This window comes from Ambystoma mexicanum, chromosome 5q (assembly GCF_040938575.1).
Source record: "Ambystoma mexicanum isolate Mex_15411 chromosome 5q, UKY_AmexF1_1, whole genome shotgun sequence".
Lineage (NCBI taxonomy): Eukaryota > Metazoa > Chordata > Amphibia > Caudata > Ambystomatidae > Ambystoma > Ambystoma mexicanum.
The window spans coordinates 849,550,827-849,569,309 of NC_090933.1; the positions used below are offsets into that span (position 1 = coordinate 849,550,827).

At 46.2% G+C, this 18,483-nt stretch overlaps 1 protein-coding gene across 3 annotated transcripts in view; it reads left to right on the top strand.

The window, feature by feature from the left end:
- Positions 1 to 18,483, top strand: part of C5QH8orf88 (chromosome 5q C8orf88 homolog) — a 1,871,959-nt gene that overhangs the window by 1,507,297 nt on the left and 346,179 nt on the right. For all 3 annotated transcript variants that reach the window (XM_069622341.1, XM_069622340.1, XM_069622339.1), the window contains exon 7: positions 4,893 to 4,955. In XM_069622341.1, coding sequence (XP_069478442.1) covers positions 4,893 to 4,955 — 63 coding nt within the window. The remainder of the gene's footprint in view (positions 1 to 4,892; positions 4,956 to 18,483) is intronic.

The following is an 18,483-nucleotide window of genomic DNA, read 5'->3' on the forward strand; positions in this document are numbered from 1 at the left end:
GTTTACAACCAATTTTAACAGAGCTGTGAGAAGGAAACCTCTGATATGTTGCTTAGAGTTGTTTCTTTTGATGTGAAAAAAAGACAAAATGTCACTTTGAGGGAGACTTGATTTGTTTGTCGTTTTTTTTCCTGCCGTTGATGGGTTTTTTCCTACGGGATCAGATCTCAGTCTAATTTTTGGTCTGACTGTTCAAGTGCGCCGTTGTGCTGCGTAGCGTCGGTTTCAGCATTTTACAGAGTCAGTTACTTTTTTTAAGTAAGCACTTAATGGGGAAAGCGAGAAATGTTTAAGGGGGAAAAAGGAAAAAAAAGAAAGGTGTGGCACGACCCGTGTTGTCCGAAAGGCTACCGCCACGTGTAGGTAGCACAAATTCACAGGGGAGTTGGTGTTGAAGTTCACTCACACAGGATATGCAACGAATAGACCGCTGTAACAAGCGTCCATTACGGTGAAAGCGAGGCAGAACAGAAATAAGAGCGAACTTCTCCCTCCTGGTCCCGCAGCGGACCACAGTAGACCACCTCTGCACCACCTCCCTTCTGCAGGAATATGGCAGCACTCCAGGCACGAGTGGACCGGACAGCCAACTCCTCACTGCTCCCAGCTCTATCCTCTTAGTCCACTGCAAGTGTGTAAAGGGGATGGGGAGAGGGTGAAGGTGGCGGCGAGGTCCCCGGCTCAGTGTGCAGCACAGCTCTCTCCCCAGTTGAGCACTGCGCTCCTGTGGAGTTCGAGTAAAGCACCTAGTGGCATCAAGCCACACCACCAGGAAGGAGGAAACGTGAAACAAGAGATGTGACGGCTGCTTCCGATACCAAAACCATTCATAGAGGTATCTGATTAAGTTAAATGCACAGCATGATGGCTATTTAAAGCACCTGCAAGTCAGTTCTGGTGTTCAGTTTAAAGGAGGTGGATGTAATGTGTCAAGGAACACGGTTGGACTGCTCAAATAGAAAATAGTTTTTGCAAGATGCCCCTTAAACAAGGTCAGTGTTGAGAGTGGGGAGGAATTAAAGGCAGAATGTTATGTGATCAAAGGAGGGAGACATAAAGACATACAATCAGATTAGCATTGGTGTAGAGGACCTAGTAGAGGATGAGATTAACCCCTCCCTCATTTTATTGGTGTAGTGAGTGAAGATCAGTCTAACGAGTGGGCCGCTGGTCTGGCAGAGTGTTGTTTGAGTGGATTCAAGTTTATATCTGGGTGGGGGTGGGTGAAGTTGAGGTGGGGAAAGTGGAAATCAATGTAATCTGTAATTAAAGTGTTATGGATGGGGTCTTTGTTAAGGATAGGTTGGGTATTCTTGGGGCAGAATGTGAAATTCTGCAAGTGTAGTCTTTTGTTTTGGAAGTGATAAAACCAGATAGGGGTGGACAGTATCGATGTGTTGATAAAGTTGTCTGAATTAGATTGGAAAGATGGGACAGAATAGGAATGTGATCAAGGAAGTGGGAGTGCTGGGGAAGAGAGGGAGTTTGCAATTAATGGAATAGAGGGACATCAGCCTAAAACCATTACATTTTTAGAACAAGTTTGATCCGTTTTTGATTTATTTGAGCCTGCAGAGATAGTTGAGCCCCTGGCCATTGACCCACAGATTGTTGTTCTGGTACACTTAGTTTTTCATTTTTCTTAGATAAATAAAACGAGTACTCTGTTTCATAACAGCCCCTATTATTAAAACAAATAGAAACAGTTCAATTTCTCATGTGTGTACTGCCAACATTGTCACTGTTATTATTTTCGTATCTCACTAAATGCCACCCCGTATTACAATATGTGTAGCTGTTGTTTTCCCCCTATATGTCATACTCAGAAGCCATCAATGCAACCTTTTTTCCTCTGAGACCCAATACATTTGTAGGAGCTGTAGTGGGAATTATTGGAATAAGTAGAGGGCCACCAGCTCCGAGACCCCCGCCCCCTCTGACACGGGGATCGAAGACGCCCTCGACGTCATCGACTTGCCTAAACTAGACTCGCATATGGCTGAGACCCTTGACGAGCCCATCACTCCCGACGAGGTCAAGGTGGTAATTAGATCGCTACCAGCTGGGAAAACCCCGGGCTCGGATGGCCTCCCCGGGGAGTTCTATAAAACCTATGAGGAAACACTCGCCCCCATATTAGCTCAGGTCTATAATGAGGCCTTCGAGCGTGGCGCCCTCCCGGATTCCCTGAGCGAGGCTGTGATAATAACCCTACTCAAACCTGGGAAGGACGGGGCAGATTGTGCCTCATACAGGCCCCTCTCTATGCTAAACATAGACTGCAAGATCCTCACAGCACTGCTCGCTAACAGACTACGCAGAGTGATCCCACTGTTGATTCACCAAGACCAAACCGGATACGTCCCCGGACGATCCATCACTGAGAACCTCCGTAGGTTACATCACGTCATTTATAGTACCGAGGGAAGACCACAGAAACTTGCGGTGGCGTCACTGGATGCCACCAAAGCTTTTGATTCCGTGAGGTGGGAATGGCCATATGCTACCATGGCAAAGATGGGAATAGGCCCCGTATTTCTGAAATGGACCCCCCTGGTTTATGCCAACCCCACTGCAAGGGTACGAACCAATAGAACCTTTTCCGCTAAATGGTCCCTACACAGAGGCACCCGTCAGGGTTGCCCCCTATCCCCCATGTTGTACATCATTGCCGCTGAGCCTGTAGCAGCCTACCTGAGACAGGAATATGGTGATGGGGACATTAATATAGATGGGACGACTCACCTCGTCTCTATGTACGCGGAAGACACCCTCTTGTATTTAGTAAATCTTGCCTCTACCCCCTATCTGCGCTACACAGTGAATATTATGGATCTCTCCCTCCCCTAGATCTCGAATGGCAGGCGACATCGTTCAAATATTTGGGGATAACTATACATTGAAACCCCGGCACGGAACATATTCTTAACACCGTAAGGGCCAAAGACTCTCTCTTAAAATCCATGGAGTTTTGGGGGCGGCTCCCGCTTTCGATGGCCGGGAGGGCGGGCCTCCTTAAGATGGTCGACCTACCCCGCCTAATGCATAACTTCACTAACATTCCCTTCTACATCCCCCCTGCATTCTTTAAAGACCTCAACAAACTCTGTAGGGGCTTCCTCTGGCAGGGAGGCAGGCACAGGGTGGCATTGGAGACTCTCCAGAGACCATATGAGAGGGGTGGGCTGAAGATCCCCAATTTCGAACTCTATTTCCTTGCTAGCCAGTTAGACACATTGTGCGGTGGATGGCCGACAAAAGCACAACAGACACTCGCCTCCTCTAGCCGGCCCTCCCCCAGCTATTACTTAGGGATTTGCTGTGGACCAGGAAGAGAGCCCTCGAACATTGCCCTTACCTCGTTAAGCTGGGGATCCGACTCTGGAAAAGGGCCTGCAAACTGGTCGGGTCCGAGGATCCGTACTCCCCACAGATCCCCATTGCAGCACTCATGTCCAATCATTCCTGGGGGCAACCTGAGACCTGTACACAATGGGAGCCCTTCGGGGTGGCCACACTGGGGGACCTAATCCAAGAACAGGCAGTTTTGGCCTTCCCGGACCTCTGCGATGCCACGGGCCTCCCGGCCGGGCAATTTCTGTTGCACGGAGCGGTCATACCGGCCTTGATTAGCAGATGGCCTGTCGCTATCGACCAGACTGATGAAAACGAATGTATCGAAACGATACTGAACGCTGCTGAGGGGGGCCACGAAACCTCACGTATCTACGAGGCCCTACTATGGGGCTCCACCAAAGATGACCTCAAATGCCGGGACAAATGGGAGACCGAATTGAACCTGGTTTTTGAAGACAAAGCCTGGGGTGATATAACCCACTACCACAAAAAAATCTCCCGAAACGCCCGCTTACAGCTCATCCAACTGTATGGTATGAACAGAGCGTACCTCACCCCGCAAGCTATATCAAGATTTACCGGTGCGGGCACCCAATCAAGTCCCAAATGCAGTGAGGCCAAGGTTGGTATGACCCACATGTTCTGGGGATGCCTAGTGATCAGAGAATTCTGGACACAACTGAAGGAAAGAGTGGCTGGTGCAGACATTGACATTGAAGTGGACGAACCCTCGGCATATATCCTGGGGGAGTATAGGCGCAGCAGGGAGAACAAACCCCTCAATAAGCTCAGAGACCTTATATATATAACGGCCAAAAGGCGTATAGCCATGGGGTGTAAAAAGCCCCAGAGGCCCGTTTATGCCCCTATGGTGGGGAGATCTTGCGAAGTGGTTCACAGCCGAAACCGCAGCATGGGAGACGGCGAACCAAGTGCAGAGACTTGATTCTAGCGAGGAGCAACACCATTTGGTGGCCTTAACAGTACCCCTGCTCTACCCGGAGTCGCAGGAGGGTGAGATAATCGGGGGAGGCGACCCAGGCCCGGGCATGGACTCATGATGAACATAGAACTAACCATGGTCTTGGAAGGGGGAGGGGAGGGATGGGTGGAGGGGAGTTGGGGACTTTACCTTTTTGATATGCTTGACCTATTACCACTGATGCCAGTTTTTTCTTATCTTATGTTATGAAACTAATAAAATATATTTTAAAAAAAAAAGTAGAGGGCCACCAGCATTTCTATGCCATACAATTCTTTTCCCATTGAGGTAGAGAACTGAACACACATCTTTACACCTTTGATTTTCAGTCTTTTAGTAGGCATTTTTGTATTAACAAATCTTTATTTACCATTGTAAAATGCATTTTCATAACAGCCAACCTTTATTTTGATAGTGATCACAAAAGTTGGAATTATATTAGCAGTACTTCTATGGTAACATTTACAATCTACGCCTATCGTTTTGCAAGTTTTCAAATCTGCTTTATCAGGCAGATATTTGAAAAATTATAACTGTTGTTTTTCTTGTCTAGATCAGTACTATGGACACAGTGGAGCGAGTGGAGCAAGAGGAACAGGGCGATCATTTATACAAGGTATATTTCTTAGCACCCAATTCTTTCCCCTATTCTTTTCCTTGCCTCATTGGTTGTATTTTAAGCTTTTAAATTCTTAGCTGACCGTTCAACAGAGATCTACATATTGATATTTCAGAAAATGCTCTCACAGCTTAGATTACATATCGGCACCCAATACAATACAATGCAAGGTATGTTATTTGCATTGCAAGTTAAACAAATATTACCAAAGTAAATATGTGGGAAACATAAATGCTACATTCAATTCAATAGTGATAATTTTGTTTTATAGCTTTACCTAAAGTATGTATTGCTTTATGTACTTTGTCTTCTCTGGCATGCATACACATATTTGCTATTCTGCTAAATCTGACCTTTGTCCGAGGATGAAGCAGAGCTGTTCTCGTACAGATTTACTTTCAAAGACTTCCCTATACTCAAATAATGTGGGGGAAATGTGTCTCAAATGTCTGTGTATGCAGGAGTGCAGGAAAAAGTGTCTCATTTTCTGCTACTTCTAATTCACATTGCTGGCAGTGTTGTTGGGAAGGAACTAGGGTCTTCCTGCACTGCAAAGCGCTTTAGAATTAGGCAAGATTTCTTTTGACTTCTTTTAGGTGCTATAATGGGGGTGGAGGGGCACTGGGAAGGCTTTTTCATGCAAATATAATCACATACACATACATGGGCAGGCGCTGAAAAAAGGTAGTTATTGTTTAAAATATAAAGCATAATTAACTATATCTGGATAGATTTGTAATGTCATATCCTATGCATTTGTAAAATCTGAGTACGGTATGAGTCAAAAACTCCCCCTCCCTTCCTGGAAAGAATGCAGCCTATGCTAAAATTGGACTACAGTCTTCGCGATTCGCAGCACACAAAGTGACTCACCAGCTGTCTGTCAAGAGCCCATGCAGGCTAAAATTGGATTTACATGCTCATACACAAAATACAAAATTATGAAAACAAAGTTTAATTGGAGATTATAGGACCAGATAGAAACATGAGTAGAAAGAGTGAAATATGGATAGAATTAATGGAAATTGTGTATAAAAAATGTTTTTGTTTTTCCTGGGGCGAGGCCTTTGTAAAAGTCTGCAGGGCTGCAGTGTGTTTCTATGTAAGATAGCAATATGTAGAGCAGCATGTCCTGACAGAAATCGCTGACAATGCAGAAAGAAAGAAAGACTTTGCAGCATCCCTTGTATGGAAGCAGGGTGGTTTGGGATGGAGCCATGGCCCGTATCTAGTGACACAACTGCAGCAAGCCAGAACTATATAAACCCCTGCCTGGCATCACTGTGGCAGGAGAAAGGAACAGATGAGGGACTGAAGAAAACTGTTCAGGGAGTAGAGTTATTTGCCCCATCCTCATTTCTGTAAAACTAAATTTGTTATCCTTACAAGATAGACCCTTGGCCTTATTTCCCTAGAGGGGGGTGTATTTATTCTGTTGTGAGCGTAATTAGAGACACCCTTACAATTAGGGACACCCTTACAGTGCCTATGCCCCCTAAGCTTCTTGTTGTGAGCTTTGTTGGTGTGGGGGGCAAGGACGATCATCCCAGGCTCCCAAGAGGTTTAGTATGAGGCAGAGGCGGAAGAGTTTGAAGTAGGGACATGGGGAACCCATAGGGGGAGGAGGGTGTCGATAGAAGCTGCCCTAAGGCCATCTTATCATACGCGTTTTGATATAGATTGTGATGGGAGTGAAACGCCATCTTAGAAAACAAGCCGTCATTTTGAAATCAAGGCCTAGCGTCGCACTAGAGCCAGTGCAATAGACCCAAGCCCAGAACAGGGAAATACGATTGTGCATGAACGGTCGGGCTGTAATGGAGGCAGCAGTGGGAAAGACCAAATTCATAAACCTTTCATTGTCTCATACTGTTAGTATTTGTATCACAAAAGGAATCTGCCCTGCAAGGCCTGTGAAAAGCTATCCCACGAGAAGGAGGGCATGAGCCTCCAACCTTCACCAGTCCAAACCCTAAGTTAATGTGTCCAGATAACCCTGTCTCAAGACCCCAGCATTGCAGTCAATCCCAGACCACCGACCATAAAACTGTTAGTTGGCTAATCCATCAGAAAGATCCTAGCAGGAAGCTGGGTTCACCACATCTGGGGTCCCTGTGATTTGTGCTGCGAGTTGCCAGGGGGGAAGTAACAATTTTAAGCCTGGTGTGGGAAGAACTGGAATGGCGCAGACGTGTCTGGGATCGAACAGCGCCAACGTGCCTGGGATTGAGCCGGAGTTTAGAGTCATCAAAAGTAGCCTCTGTGCCCATGTCTGCTGTAACAGGTGCACATTAGGCCACATATACTGAATTGTTTTTTATTTGCAATTACGGGCTCTGCACTTGATGACGTATAAAGAACAATCCCACAGGGAAGAAGATGAGCAGTTGAAGCTGGGACCAGTGGCCTGGCATCCCCTATGGAGCGGGCCACCTATTTATAGGGTCACACCAATCCGCTATGTGGATTTGTAACCTATATGATGGATGTGAGTTGTGGCACGTTTTATCTTTAAAAACTGGTGCTTATGCTGAATTTGCCAGAGCGCTCTGTGGCAGTAGAGTTCTTTACTATTAATATAAATTAAACCTTGTTCTCCTTGCAAGAGGTGTGCTGGGCCTTTTTCCCTAGCGGGTTGTATTTTTTCTGGTGTGACCATTGAGTGGCTTTTCAAAATTTGTGGTGACGCTGATGGGATCCCAGATTTTCCACAAAGACGGAGGCTTCCAGGCTGCACATCTGGAGGGGCCACGCACACCTGCAGTGACCAGTCTCAAGCGTGCATCCCGTAGTGGTGTACAGGAGCCATTGTCACAGAATTCATGTCTGCTCTTTGGAGTGGGGCACAGTTCCTAGGAAGGTGCATGCTGTTATTGGGACCCCGTGACGTAGGAGTGCGGGTGAACACGCAGTTGTAAGCACACCTCTTGCGGGCGACAACAACAGGGTTTAGCGGTAAGTGGGAAGTGGGGCAAAGGGGACAACAGTGTGTGGGTTTGTGTATGTGACGAAGGGGGAGCAAGGTTGTGTGGTAGATTGGTGTATATTGGAGTTGAATAGTGTGTGAAGGCCACATGGCAGGATTTAATTATTATTATTGTTATAAGTATATGAGAAGAGAAAAAGAGAAGTGGGAACCTTTCCGAGCTAGGGAATAAGATGGCGCCATATTTTGAATTGTAATAAGAGAATAAAGAAGTAGGGTCTCCGTATAATGATAGAGCTTGGATTCCTGTATCCAATATATTACGGGTGGGGGAATAAGTAGTGGTTGTTATTATAATTTATTATTTTAGCTTGTTGTTTTAGTGTTTAAAGATTTTATTGTGTAGCAAACGGGGCCAGGTGAGGGCCTGTGGAAGAAGTAGTGTGTATAGTGGGTGTGAGGAGTGAAGGTGTCTGAGGAGAGAGTGCGAGTAGGAGGCGACAGGGGAACAGGAAGTGAAGGACTGGTAGGAGCATTAATGGTGAATTGTATCTCGTATAGGGTTTGACATTTTTTTAACTTAAAGGTTGTTGGCATGGGGGGAATGACTCCGTTGGAGTATATGTGCACTGCATTTCCATTGTATAAAGAGAAGAAATACCACAAGCAGTGGGTGGCAGAGACACAAGGGGGAATGATCCACCTATGGCCAGAGCACGGTTCTTATAATAGGGGAATAGCGGAACAAATGTACATGTATTTGGCTGCTAAATACAAGGGTAAGGAGCTGCAAAGGAGAAAAGAGATACTAGAATTGTGAAAGATGGTGTAGGACATGGAAGATAATGACGAATGCAAGTCCCAGTGTGATAGCAGTGCATCCCTGAGTGTAGTTAAATCAGCAGCACCCGAGGGAACCTAGTTTGTCCCGGGAGGATAGCTGAGTGGCAACGTGCGCGCCTTGAAAGCAAGACAACACCAAGTAACAAATGTTCGATCCCCGGGTCCGCGCTTAGAAAACTCTGGGTGTTTAAGCGCATTATAAATATGCAACTAAGACAACAACAAAACATTCTGTAACGCCGCCACGATGCCCTGGGGCTGAGTGAGCGCTTTAAAAATGCAAATAAATAAATAGTTACCCCTGCCCCAAATAGGGCTTCATCCAAGTCTTCCTGCCACAGGATATACGAACCCAACATATGTTCCCTCACCCACCAAAGCCCCACCCCTATCAATATTACCACCCCATATCAAACAAACACTAACACTAGAGTGTTGCTGGGTAGGATGCCCCAGAAGGAATTAGAAGATGCATTACAGGCCACGCAAGCGGAATTGGCACTGCTGAGGGCCCTCTCTGGAAAAAGGAGTAAGCTGGGGTGTGGGTTGGATGAGTGGAGGGCTGGAGACATTTTTTCGGACTAGATAGCACTGCAATAAAGGATGTACATATTGAGGAGGAGACGAGTGATGAGCACGGAGCGGGGAGTGTGGGTTATGGGACAGTGAGATCGGACAGACATACAAACAGTGAGTTGTGGGAGGAGGAGTGGGGCCCTATGGATGATTTAGAGGATGAGGACATGGCGGCAGCAGTCAGCCCATGGGTAGAGAGCCTGGGGGGTCCGCATTTGAGGAACAGGTTTGTGCGGGCAGCAGTGGCTAGGAAAACGGGAAGTGGCAGCAGGAAGGGAAGAAGGGGAATGAGCATGCAGTTGCCATTACTGCATAAAGGCCCAGTGTGGGTGCAGTATATACCCTGGGCTCAGATGGATAAGAACAAACTGATTTAAGCGCTCCCGCCCCTCACTGCAGAGGCTGGAAAGTGGATATATGCTTTTGAAAAGCAAACAGCAGGAATACCTTTAGCGGTGGGAGGCATAACAAATGTGCTTGTAGTAATTGTAGACCAGGCGGGAGATGTTTGGTTATAGCCAAACACATATCCAAACTCATGCTAATAAATGTACCTGAATAAGTATGAGAACGATGGTGCCTTATAATAATAAAGGGAATTGTTGAAACTAAATCCAGTACACATGTGATCGCTGCAAAGCACCAAAGACAAGTCAACCTAGGGCTGAAACATCCTTCTCTGAGCATGATGAACGCCTGTCAAGAAATTAATTATTTTGCACATGTTGCCATCAGATGCTGAGAAGACAAATGAAAACTTTGCAGGATGGAAAATGGCAGAAGACCCTAAATAGGGTACCACGCATTGATGGCTGTTCTTAAAATGCTACCGAAAAGCCAATTAAACTGCAGACATACACACGCCTTGGGTACCACAACTTCTCATGTCGTAAACAACTAAAAGAACAATGTTTTGAGGAAGACCATAAAGTCATTTGCGCTCATTGCAAATGTGCAAGGTACTTCACCTGCTGTACCTGCTATTCCTGACGTGTAAGCAATGCCTCAAAACATTGGCCCAGAGATGAGTGCTAAACTGAGGGATATTTTTGGTGGTGAGTGTTCTTCTACAAAAATCCCAGAATAGCTTGGGATTTCCATCTTGCTGGGTAACATCTACTATTACACCAGTGTGAAAGCACAGCAGTCGTTTTTGGAGTTTATTCAAGAGCCGACTACACCGGCCAAATGCTCAGACTCAATAAATGGGGATGCTCTTCATAAGAGAAGAAGTTTAAAAAATTGCGACTTTCACCATTTGCTTTATTCAGCCATCCAAGCCAAGATCTCGCTAGAAATAGAAATGAAGGTGTTTTACTTTGGCTGCATGCTCCATAGGAATGTCAAACAAAGTTGGAGCTGGGAGGACATAGTCTGTGTTATGGAATTAGTGATTGGATCTAAATAGGATAACCTAAATTTTATTAGGATTACACTTGAGAGCATTATCCAGCACCCAATAATCCACTTCATACAAACAATCCACCAAGACATCAATTCCAGTGTTCGGGTCAGCTAGGTATATGTGGGTGTCGTCAGCATAGGCATGATAAAAGAGGTTATATTTTTCAAAAATATCTTCAAAAAGTCTCATAAAAATGTTAAACTGTAACAGAGACAATGAAGAATCCTGAGGGACTCCACATAACAGAATATTTATGCAGGACAAATACCATTTGCATCCTATCTGATAAAGACTGAAACCATATAGTTGTTGCCCAATAGGACTAGTCCACCTTAGATTGTAGAATTGCATGCACTGCTCACCAATGCCTTGTTGCCCAATGGGACTAGCCTACATTTGATTGTGGAATTGCATGCACTGCTCGCCAATGCCTTGTTGCCCAATGGAACTAGCCTACATTTGATTGTGGAATTGTATACACTGCTCTCCACTGCTTAGTGCGACTAGCCCACACTGCCTATGAACTGTATACTTCGTCCACTAATACATAGTCCTTGGACCAGCCTATAATTAACACACACACACATTGTAGGCTCCCTCTTTGAAATATGGCACACTCACTTCCCTGCTCCCACACTATACCACCTACACCATTCCTACCAGCACTATCCATTAGGAGGACTAACCCTAGGGTTAGTCCTCCTAATGGATAGTGTCCATTAGGGTCCCCTGCCCTATTAGTAGGTCTAACCAAACTGTCACTCCTTCTAAACCACCCACACATAATCAGACCAACACCCTCCCTATGCCTCTCCACATGAGAAATCAAAGGTTAGTCTGCAGATCCGCTCACCCCGCAGCCTCCACCAAATTTCTCCTTGTAAAACACTCCCATCTTACTCCACCTCCAACCATTACATCTATGCCAAACACACCCAGTACTACTGACACTCTCCACTGCACACCTACCTTATCTAAACTAAAGGACAACCAAAAACACAATTCCAGTGTGCACTCATCAACGCTCGCTCCCTACCAGCGCATGCAACGGAGATCCATGATCTCATCACCGATCTAGACCTAGACATACTATCCATAGCCGAAACCTGGCTACACGAAGCTTCCGGACCAGCCGTCTGCCAAACACTACCACCAGGGTACATCATCCTTCATCAAGACCGAACATCTAGTAAAGGAGGAGGGGTCGCCCTAATCATCAAAGAAACCCTCAACGCTAGGCAGCTAAAGACCAACGTAGCTGATAACTTTGACTCACTATCAGCTAAAATATCTCCCTCGCCAAATGACACTATAACAATACACATTGTTTACCGCCAACCAGGCCCAACTCTCGACTTCTAATCTAACATCACCCAAATCCTAGGTGACAACTTGAAAGCGAACTCCAAAGTCATACTCTTAGGCAACCTCAACCTGGGCTTTAAAGACCCAAAAGACAAAAAAAGCAAAGACCTTGCCAAAGCTCTCTTAGATCTAGGCTTCACCCAACGAGTGAATCAACCTACCCACACCAAAGGTCGAATCGTAGACTGGATTGCCGACCACAACTTTGTGGCCGACATAAGCTCCAATACCCCCAAAACCTGGACCGACCACCACCTACTGCACTTCTTCATACCAGCAAAAACAGGAGGGAACCCATACCCACCTGAACCAGCCACTATGGCAAGATCTAAAATACTGCTCAACGTAGATAGACTAATCCCTCTCCTGGAAACATCAGCGCTTGCTCATTCTACCTCTAACGACCCGACAACACTAGTTGGGATTTACAACACTTTAAAAGATATAATAGAGGTCGTAGCTCCACTGGAAAAGAAAAAAGCCAAAAAGATACTCCATGCTAACTCATGGCTCACACAAGAACTCAAAGATGTACGTACTGCCAAAAGAGTAGCACTAACCTCCTGGCAGGTTAACCCCTGCCCCATCACAAGGGACACTTACCTCACTGTCGCCAGACAATACAAAAAGGCCATCTCCACAGCCAAAGCAGCCACTTACAATGCCAGAATCGAGAAAGCTTACTCACAATCTAAAGAGTTATTCGCTATTTACATTGAGTTTACCATCCCCACTACCTCTACTCACCCCACTGAGAAAAACTCCACATGGTGCAACAACATCCAACATGCCATGCTAAGTAAAATCAAAATCAAAACTCAATTTGAAAAACTGCCCAAATCCAGCTCCTCACCAACGCTGTACACGGACAAGCCAGACGGAAACGCTAAAGATAGCAGTAATCCACCCAAAGCCTTCACATTCAGAGAAGTAACTATTCCGGAAGTCCTCCAGATCATGAAGCACATCAAACCATCACTATGCAAAGGCGACATCTGCCCAGCCAACCTAATCAAAGATTGTGCCACAGCTCTGGCCCCTTTTATCACCTCCTTCATCAACGCATCCTTCTCCACCAGCACCGTCCTAACCATCCTCAAGGAAGCCTGGGTTCGTCCCTTACTAAAAAAAACTCCCTCGACCCAGACTCCCCAAACAACTACCGCCCCATTACCACAGTGCCTTTTCTGTTGAAAATTCTGGATAAGGACGCATATTTACAGATTCAATCGTACCTAGAAACGCACAACACCCTCGGAAAAAGACAATCGGGCTTCCGCCCCCGCCACGGCACAGAGTCAGGTTACTCGACCTCAAGAACCAACTACTTGAAGCCATGGACAAAGGCATAACCTCACTCCTACTACTCTTAGACCTCTCGGCGGCCTTTGACCTGGTTGACCACAAGATCCTCTGTAAACATCTTACTGCCACAGCCCACTTCTCTAAAGAAGCCACCGCTTGGATCACCTCCTTCCTGGATGGTCGAGCCATGAGAGTCTTCTCAGACCAAGCATCTGCCCTATCATCACCCATCGAATGTGGAGTCCCACAATGTTCATGCACTTCCCCCACGCTCTATAATCTATTCACCCTCCCACTATTCAGCGACCTAGAAGAATTCGGCATAGCCTTCACTAACTATTCCGACGACACACAAAGTCTCATTCCCCTAACAGGCAACTATGACCAAGACCTCAAAACCCTCCAAAACATATACGCCCGGATCCAGGCTTTGATAGCGGCAAATAGACTATGTCTAAATGGGGATAAAACTGAAATACTACTGCTAGGCCCCAAAGAAGCCCTAAAAAGACTTGACTACACATATAGCTCCTTCATCAATGAAGACAGTTGTTACAACCTCGTCCTCAGTGAAAACCATAGGCGTCTATCTAGATTCCATCTTATCTATGGACAGGCAAGTTAGCGCCAACTCATCAGCAGCAGCTCTCACCTCTAAAATCATAAATGCTGTGAAACCCTACATATCACAAAAGAACCGCCTCAACATTGCTAGAGCCGCAATAGGCGCAAAACTAGACTACTGCAATATCCTACTCCTTGGCACATCTACAAATAACATCAATCGATTGCAAATAGCACAGAACAATGCCCCCAGAGCAGCACTCAGCATTACCGGGAGAGAGCACATCACCCAGGCAAGAAGAGGCACACACTGGCTCCTAGTCAAAGAGCGTATAACATTCAAAGCTCTCACAATCACACACAGATGCCTCGCCCAAACCGCGCCAGCATTTGCAGTAGAAAGAATACACCAAGCATTAACCCACAGACCAAAACGCAAAAAAAATACTCACACCAACTCTCAGTCCCAGCATTTAACAGAGTGAAAGCCGGCAGAACCAGCTTTTTTTTTTTTTTTTTTTAAACATATTTTTATTGATGGTCTCAACAGTTGCATTAGCGCACAGTGAACACAATATACAATCGCATACATAACAATATCTTTGTTAAATGATTAACAGTTGTCATTTAAATAGTCGTTTCAGTATCTGAAAGCATATCACAGAGGTATGCCCTGAATGGGCCCCAGATGTCTTTTGGCCTACTCATGCTCGGCTGGGTCAGTACATATTGCTCCTCGCATTTGTTTATGTAGGTTAACTCCCGTAGGAAGGCGTCCATGGTGCGGGCAGCCGGGCTCTTCCATGCCTTCAGTATACATCTTTTAGCTATGGCACATGACACATTAAACAGCCTTCTGAGTTTTTCGGAACATTTACCAATGTCACCGAATAAGTATTTTTGTGGGGTCAAGTGCGGGGGGGATCTGTGTGACTTCATTTAGCATATTCGCAACTCCTTCCCAGAACCGCGCCACGGCTGGACACTCCCAGTACACATGATAGGACCCCGCTGCCGGGGACCCACACTTGGGGCACTTGCCTGGGTCGTCAGGCGTGAATGTAGCTTTCCTAGCAGGGGTATAGTGCAGCCTGTTTAGTATTTTAAACTGTATTTGACGAAGCCCGGCATTGAGGGATACTCTTTTCGTAAGCGCACAGTATCTTACCCACTTTTCTTCTGGTATTGGCATTTTCATGTCAGTTTCCCATTTCTCCCTCACCTGGTTTACCACAACGGAGTGAGTCTGTATTGCCTTATAAAGTTTGGAGATTCCCAACCTGCCCTGTGTAGTGGCCAACCGCAAGCACGGGTGAGAAGGGGGTTAGTCTGGAAATGATGGCCAGCGCCTTTGATATGCAGATCTCATTCGATAATACTGCAATGTCTTGAGCTGCCCACCTCCCATGCCCCTAGTGAACACCGCAAGGGTCGCAAACTTCCCCTCTATGTACATGTCGCCTATTTTCATCTCCATGCCAGGGTCCCAGGTTTCCTGTATGTCGGTGTCAAACGTGGGGGGGAGGCCAGGGTATTTCCACAGGGGTGTATCGGGGTTATACGGGATCTCTATTTTCAGTCTTTTGTATATTGCTCCCCAGGCTTTCACCGTGCAACTCACAGGGTCGAATTCGCAGGAGTCTTTATGTCCGGTATTAAAAATCACTGACATGATGTTCGTGGGCTCGGTGGTGTATTCTTCTATTTGCGTATGAGGGGAGTTGTCACATTCATCGTACCAGTACTTTGAAAATTGTGCTTGTGACACAGTGTAATAGAGCTCAAAGTCTGGTGCAGCTATTCCCCCCCTTCTCATATGGCTCTGTCATCTTCTCCCAGCTGATTCTGGCCGACTTCCCGTTCCACAGAAAGGACACCACCATGGAGCGAAGTCTAGAGAAGAACTCTCTCCCCGGCCATATAGGGATATTTACAAATAAGTATAGTAGTTTCGGAAGTACAATCATTTTAAGAATGGCAATTCTACCGTGTAATGAAATTGGGAGACGCCTCCAGACCTGCAATTTAATGTTAAGTGTATGCAGCGCCTGGTCGTGATTATCAATGCATAATGTTTGTTTATTACAAGAGACCCGCACCCCAAGGTATCTGATGTGGTGTTCAGACCATTTAAGGCCACACATGTGAGCTGGGCATTTTGTGTAAGGGGTGAGCGGGAACACTTCTGATTTGGAGCTGTTAACCGTGTATCCCGAGTATTCTGCAAATTCATTGATGTCTGTCATGATGGGAACAATGTTTTTATCGGGTTCTCGAACATAAAGTAGCATGTCATCCGCATATAACGATATTAATTGGGTGGCTCCCTTCAGCGTTATGCCCCTGTTGCCATGTCTCAACCGTATCGCCGTTGCCGTGGGTTCAATTGTCAAAGCAAAAAGGATAGGGGAGAAGGGGCACCCCTGTCTGGTACCTCTGCCCAGTTCAAACATTTGAGACATAGTTCTATTCCTGTATACTTTCGCACATGGAGCTGTGTAAAGCAACTTGACATACTGAATGAAATATGGGCCAACCCCAAATGCCTCCAACACCAAGAACAAATACTCCCAGGAAACCGAATCAAACGCTTTCTCGGCGTCAAGGGAGATCGCCACTGCTTGTTTGTTCGGGTTAATCTGTAACATTATGCCAAATAGCCTATGCAAATTTAGGGCGGTGGACCTTTGGGGAATAAATCCGCTTTGATCTGTGTGTACTAATAATGGCGTGATGGGTAGCATACGGTTTGCCAGCACTTTCGCAAAGATTTTTGCGTCCACATTTATCAGGGACAGGGGTCTATAGGATGACATATCTTGCGGCGGGCGTTGAGGTTTGGGCAACACCGTGATTATGGCCTCGTGTATTGTTTGTGGCAGCGTTTGTTTACCCAGGGCCTCCCCCCACACTTCCAGCAAAACAGGGACCAGTTCTTCCCGGAATTCCTTGTAGAATTCCACTCCCAGGCCGTCCGAGCCCGGCGCCTTACCAGACGCGAGCCCCTTGATCGCCTCAGTGAGCTCCTCTGCCGTGACAGGTTGCTCCAATATCAGCCTCTTTTCTTCTGTGAGTCTGGGAAGCTCCAAGGTGGCCAAATAAGCTTTGATCTCATCAGGGGATTTCCTATCTTTATTCGCACATAGTGTTTTATAGAACTCTACAAATTCATCGTTTATTCCCTGTTCGCTTGTTACCATCACATTTTGTGCCGAATGGATCGATGCAATCGGGGCCATATGATGTTCCTGCTTAACCAGATTGGCCAGCATTTTCCCTGCCTTATTCCCCTCCCCGTACCTCCGAGCCCTGGAAGGGGCTGCTATATAATGTACTTCCCTTAACGCAAGTTTGTCATATTCCCTGAGAGATTTATGTATTTCAGCAAGGGTGTCTCCTCCATGTGTCCGGTAATATGTCTCCTCCAGTACGCTCAGCTCACTCTCCACCCTCTCCATGTCCCGGCGTACCTCCCTTAGAAAGCCCGTTGTTTTAGATATTAGGACCCCTCTTACCCACACCTTGAATGTTTCCCAGACTGACGAGACATGGTCAACAGACACTATGTTGTCTGCGAAGAGATTGGCGATGTCTGTGTGTAGGCCTTCCGCTACGTTTGGGTCTTTTAATATACCAATAGGCATTCTCCACCTTCTAGCCGGCTTAGGGACGTCCCTGAGGGTAATTTCCATGGTCACGGGGGAGTGATCAGATAATGTACGGGGGAGGATTTCGCAGCTCTGTAGGGCGTGTGTAGTATTTGAGGGGACAAACCAATAGTCTATACGTGACTCACTATCATGTATGGAGGAATAGAACGTGTAACGCTTGCTTGTTGGGTGGAGCACTCTCCAGGCATCTAGCAGGGACAGCTGCTGTGTTATCTGCTTCAGAGCAAGTGCCGTCCTGGAGGGTGGCCTAGGTGTCTTGGCGGACCTGTCCAGGGTCTGGTCTAGCACCACATTAAAGTCCCCCCCCATAGTATGGTTGTTGCTTCATGTTTAGAAAGGATTTCAAATTTGTGTAAGTAAAAGTCTGGGTCTTCAAGATTAGGACCATAGGTATTTACCAGGGTTGTCTGTTCTCCAGCAATTACCCCCCAAACAAGCACATATCTGCCCGTCGAGTCCACCGGGTGGCCTTTCTCGATGAACCCTAACGATTTGTGAATCAAAATGCTTACCCCCCTAGATTGTGAGGAGTAGTTCGTGTAATAGCGCTGCTTGCCCCATTTCACCAGTATTTGATCATTAATCCAGCCCTGCGCATGCGTTTCCTGTAGCATTAAAATTTGGGGCCTGTGCCTGCTAACGTAATTGCCCACCTTTCTAGCTTTCATTGGATTGTTTAGGCCTCGGACATTCCATGTTATTAGTATAACCTTTAACCCATCACCCATTTCCTACTTGTATGCATTGTATTGTATTGTGACAACCATAGATGCATGTGCAATCAGGACTGGGATGGTGGCTGCATCTGTGAGACCTTTTTCCAACAAACCTATAACCTTCAACTGCGCAAACTCTCCTCCCAGACTTAAA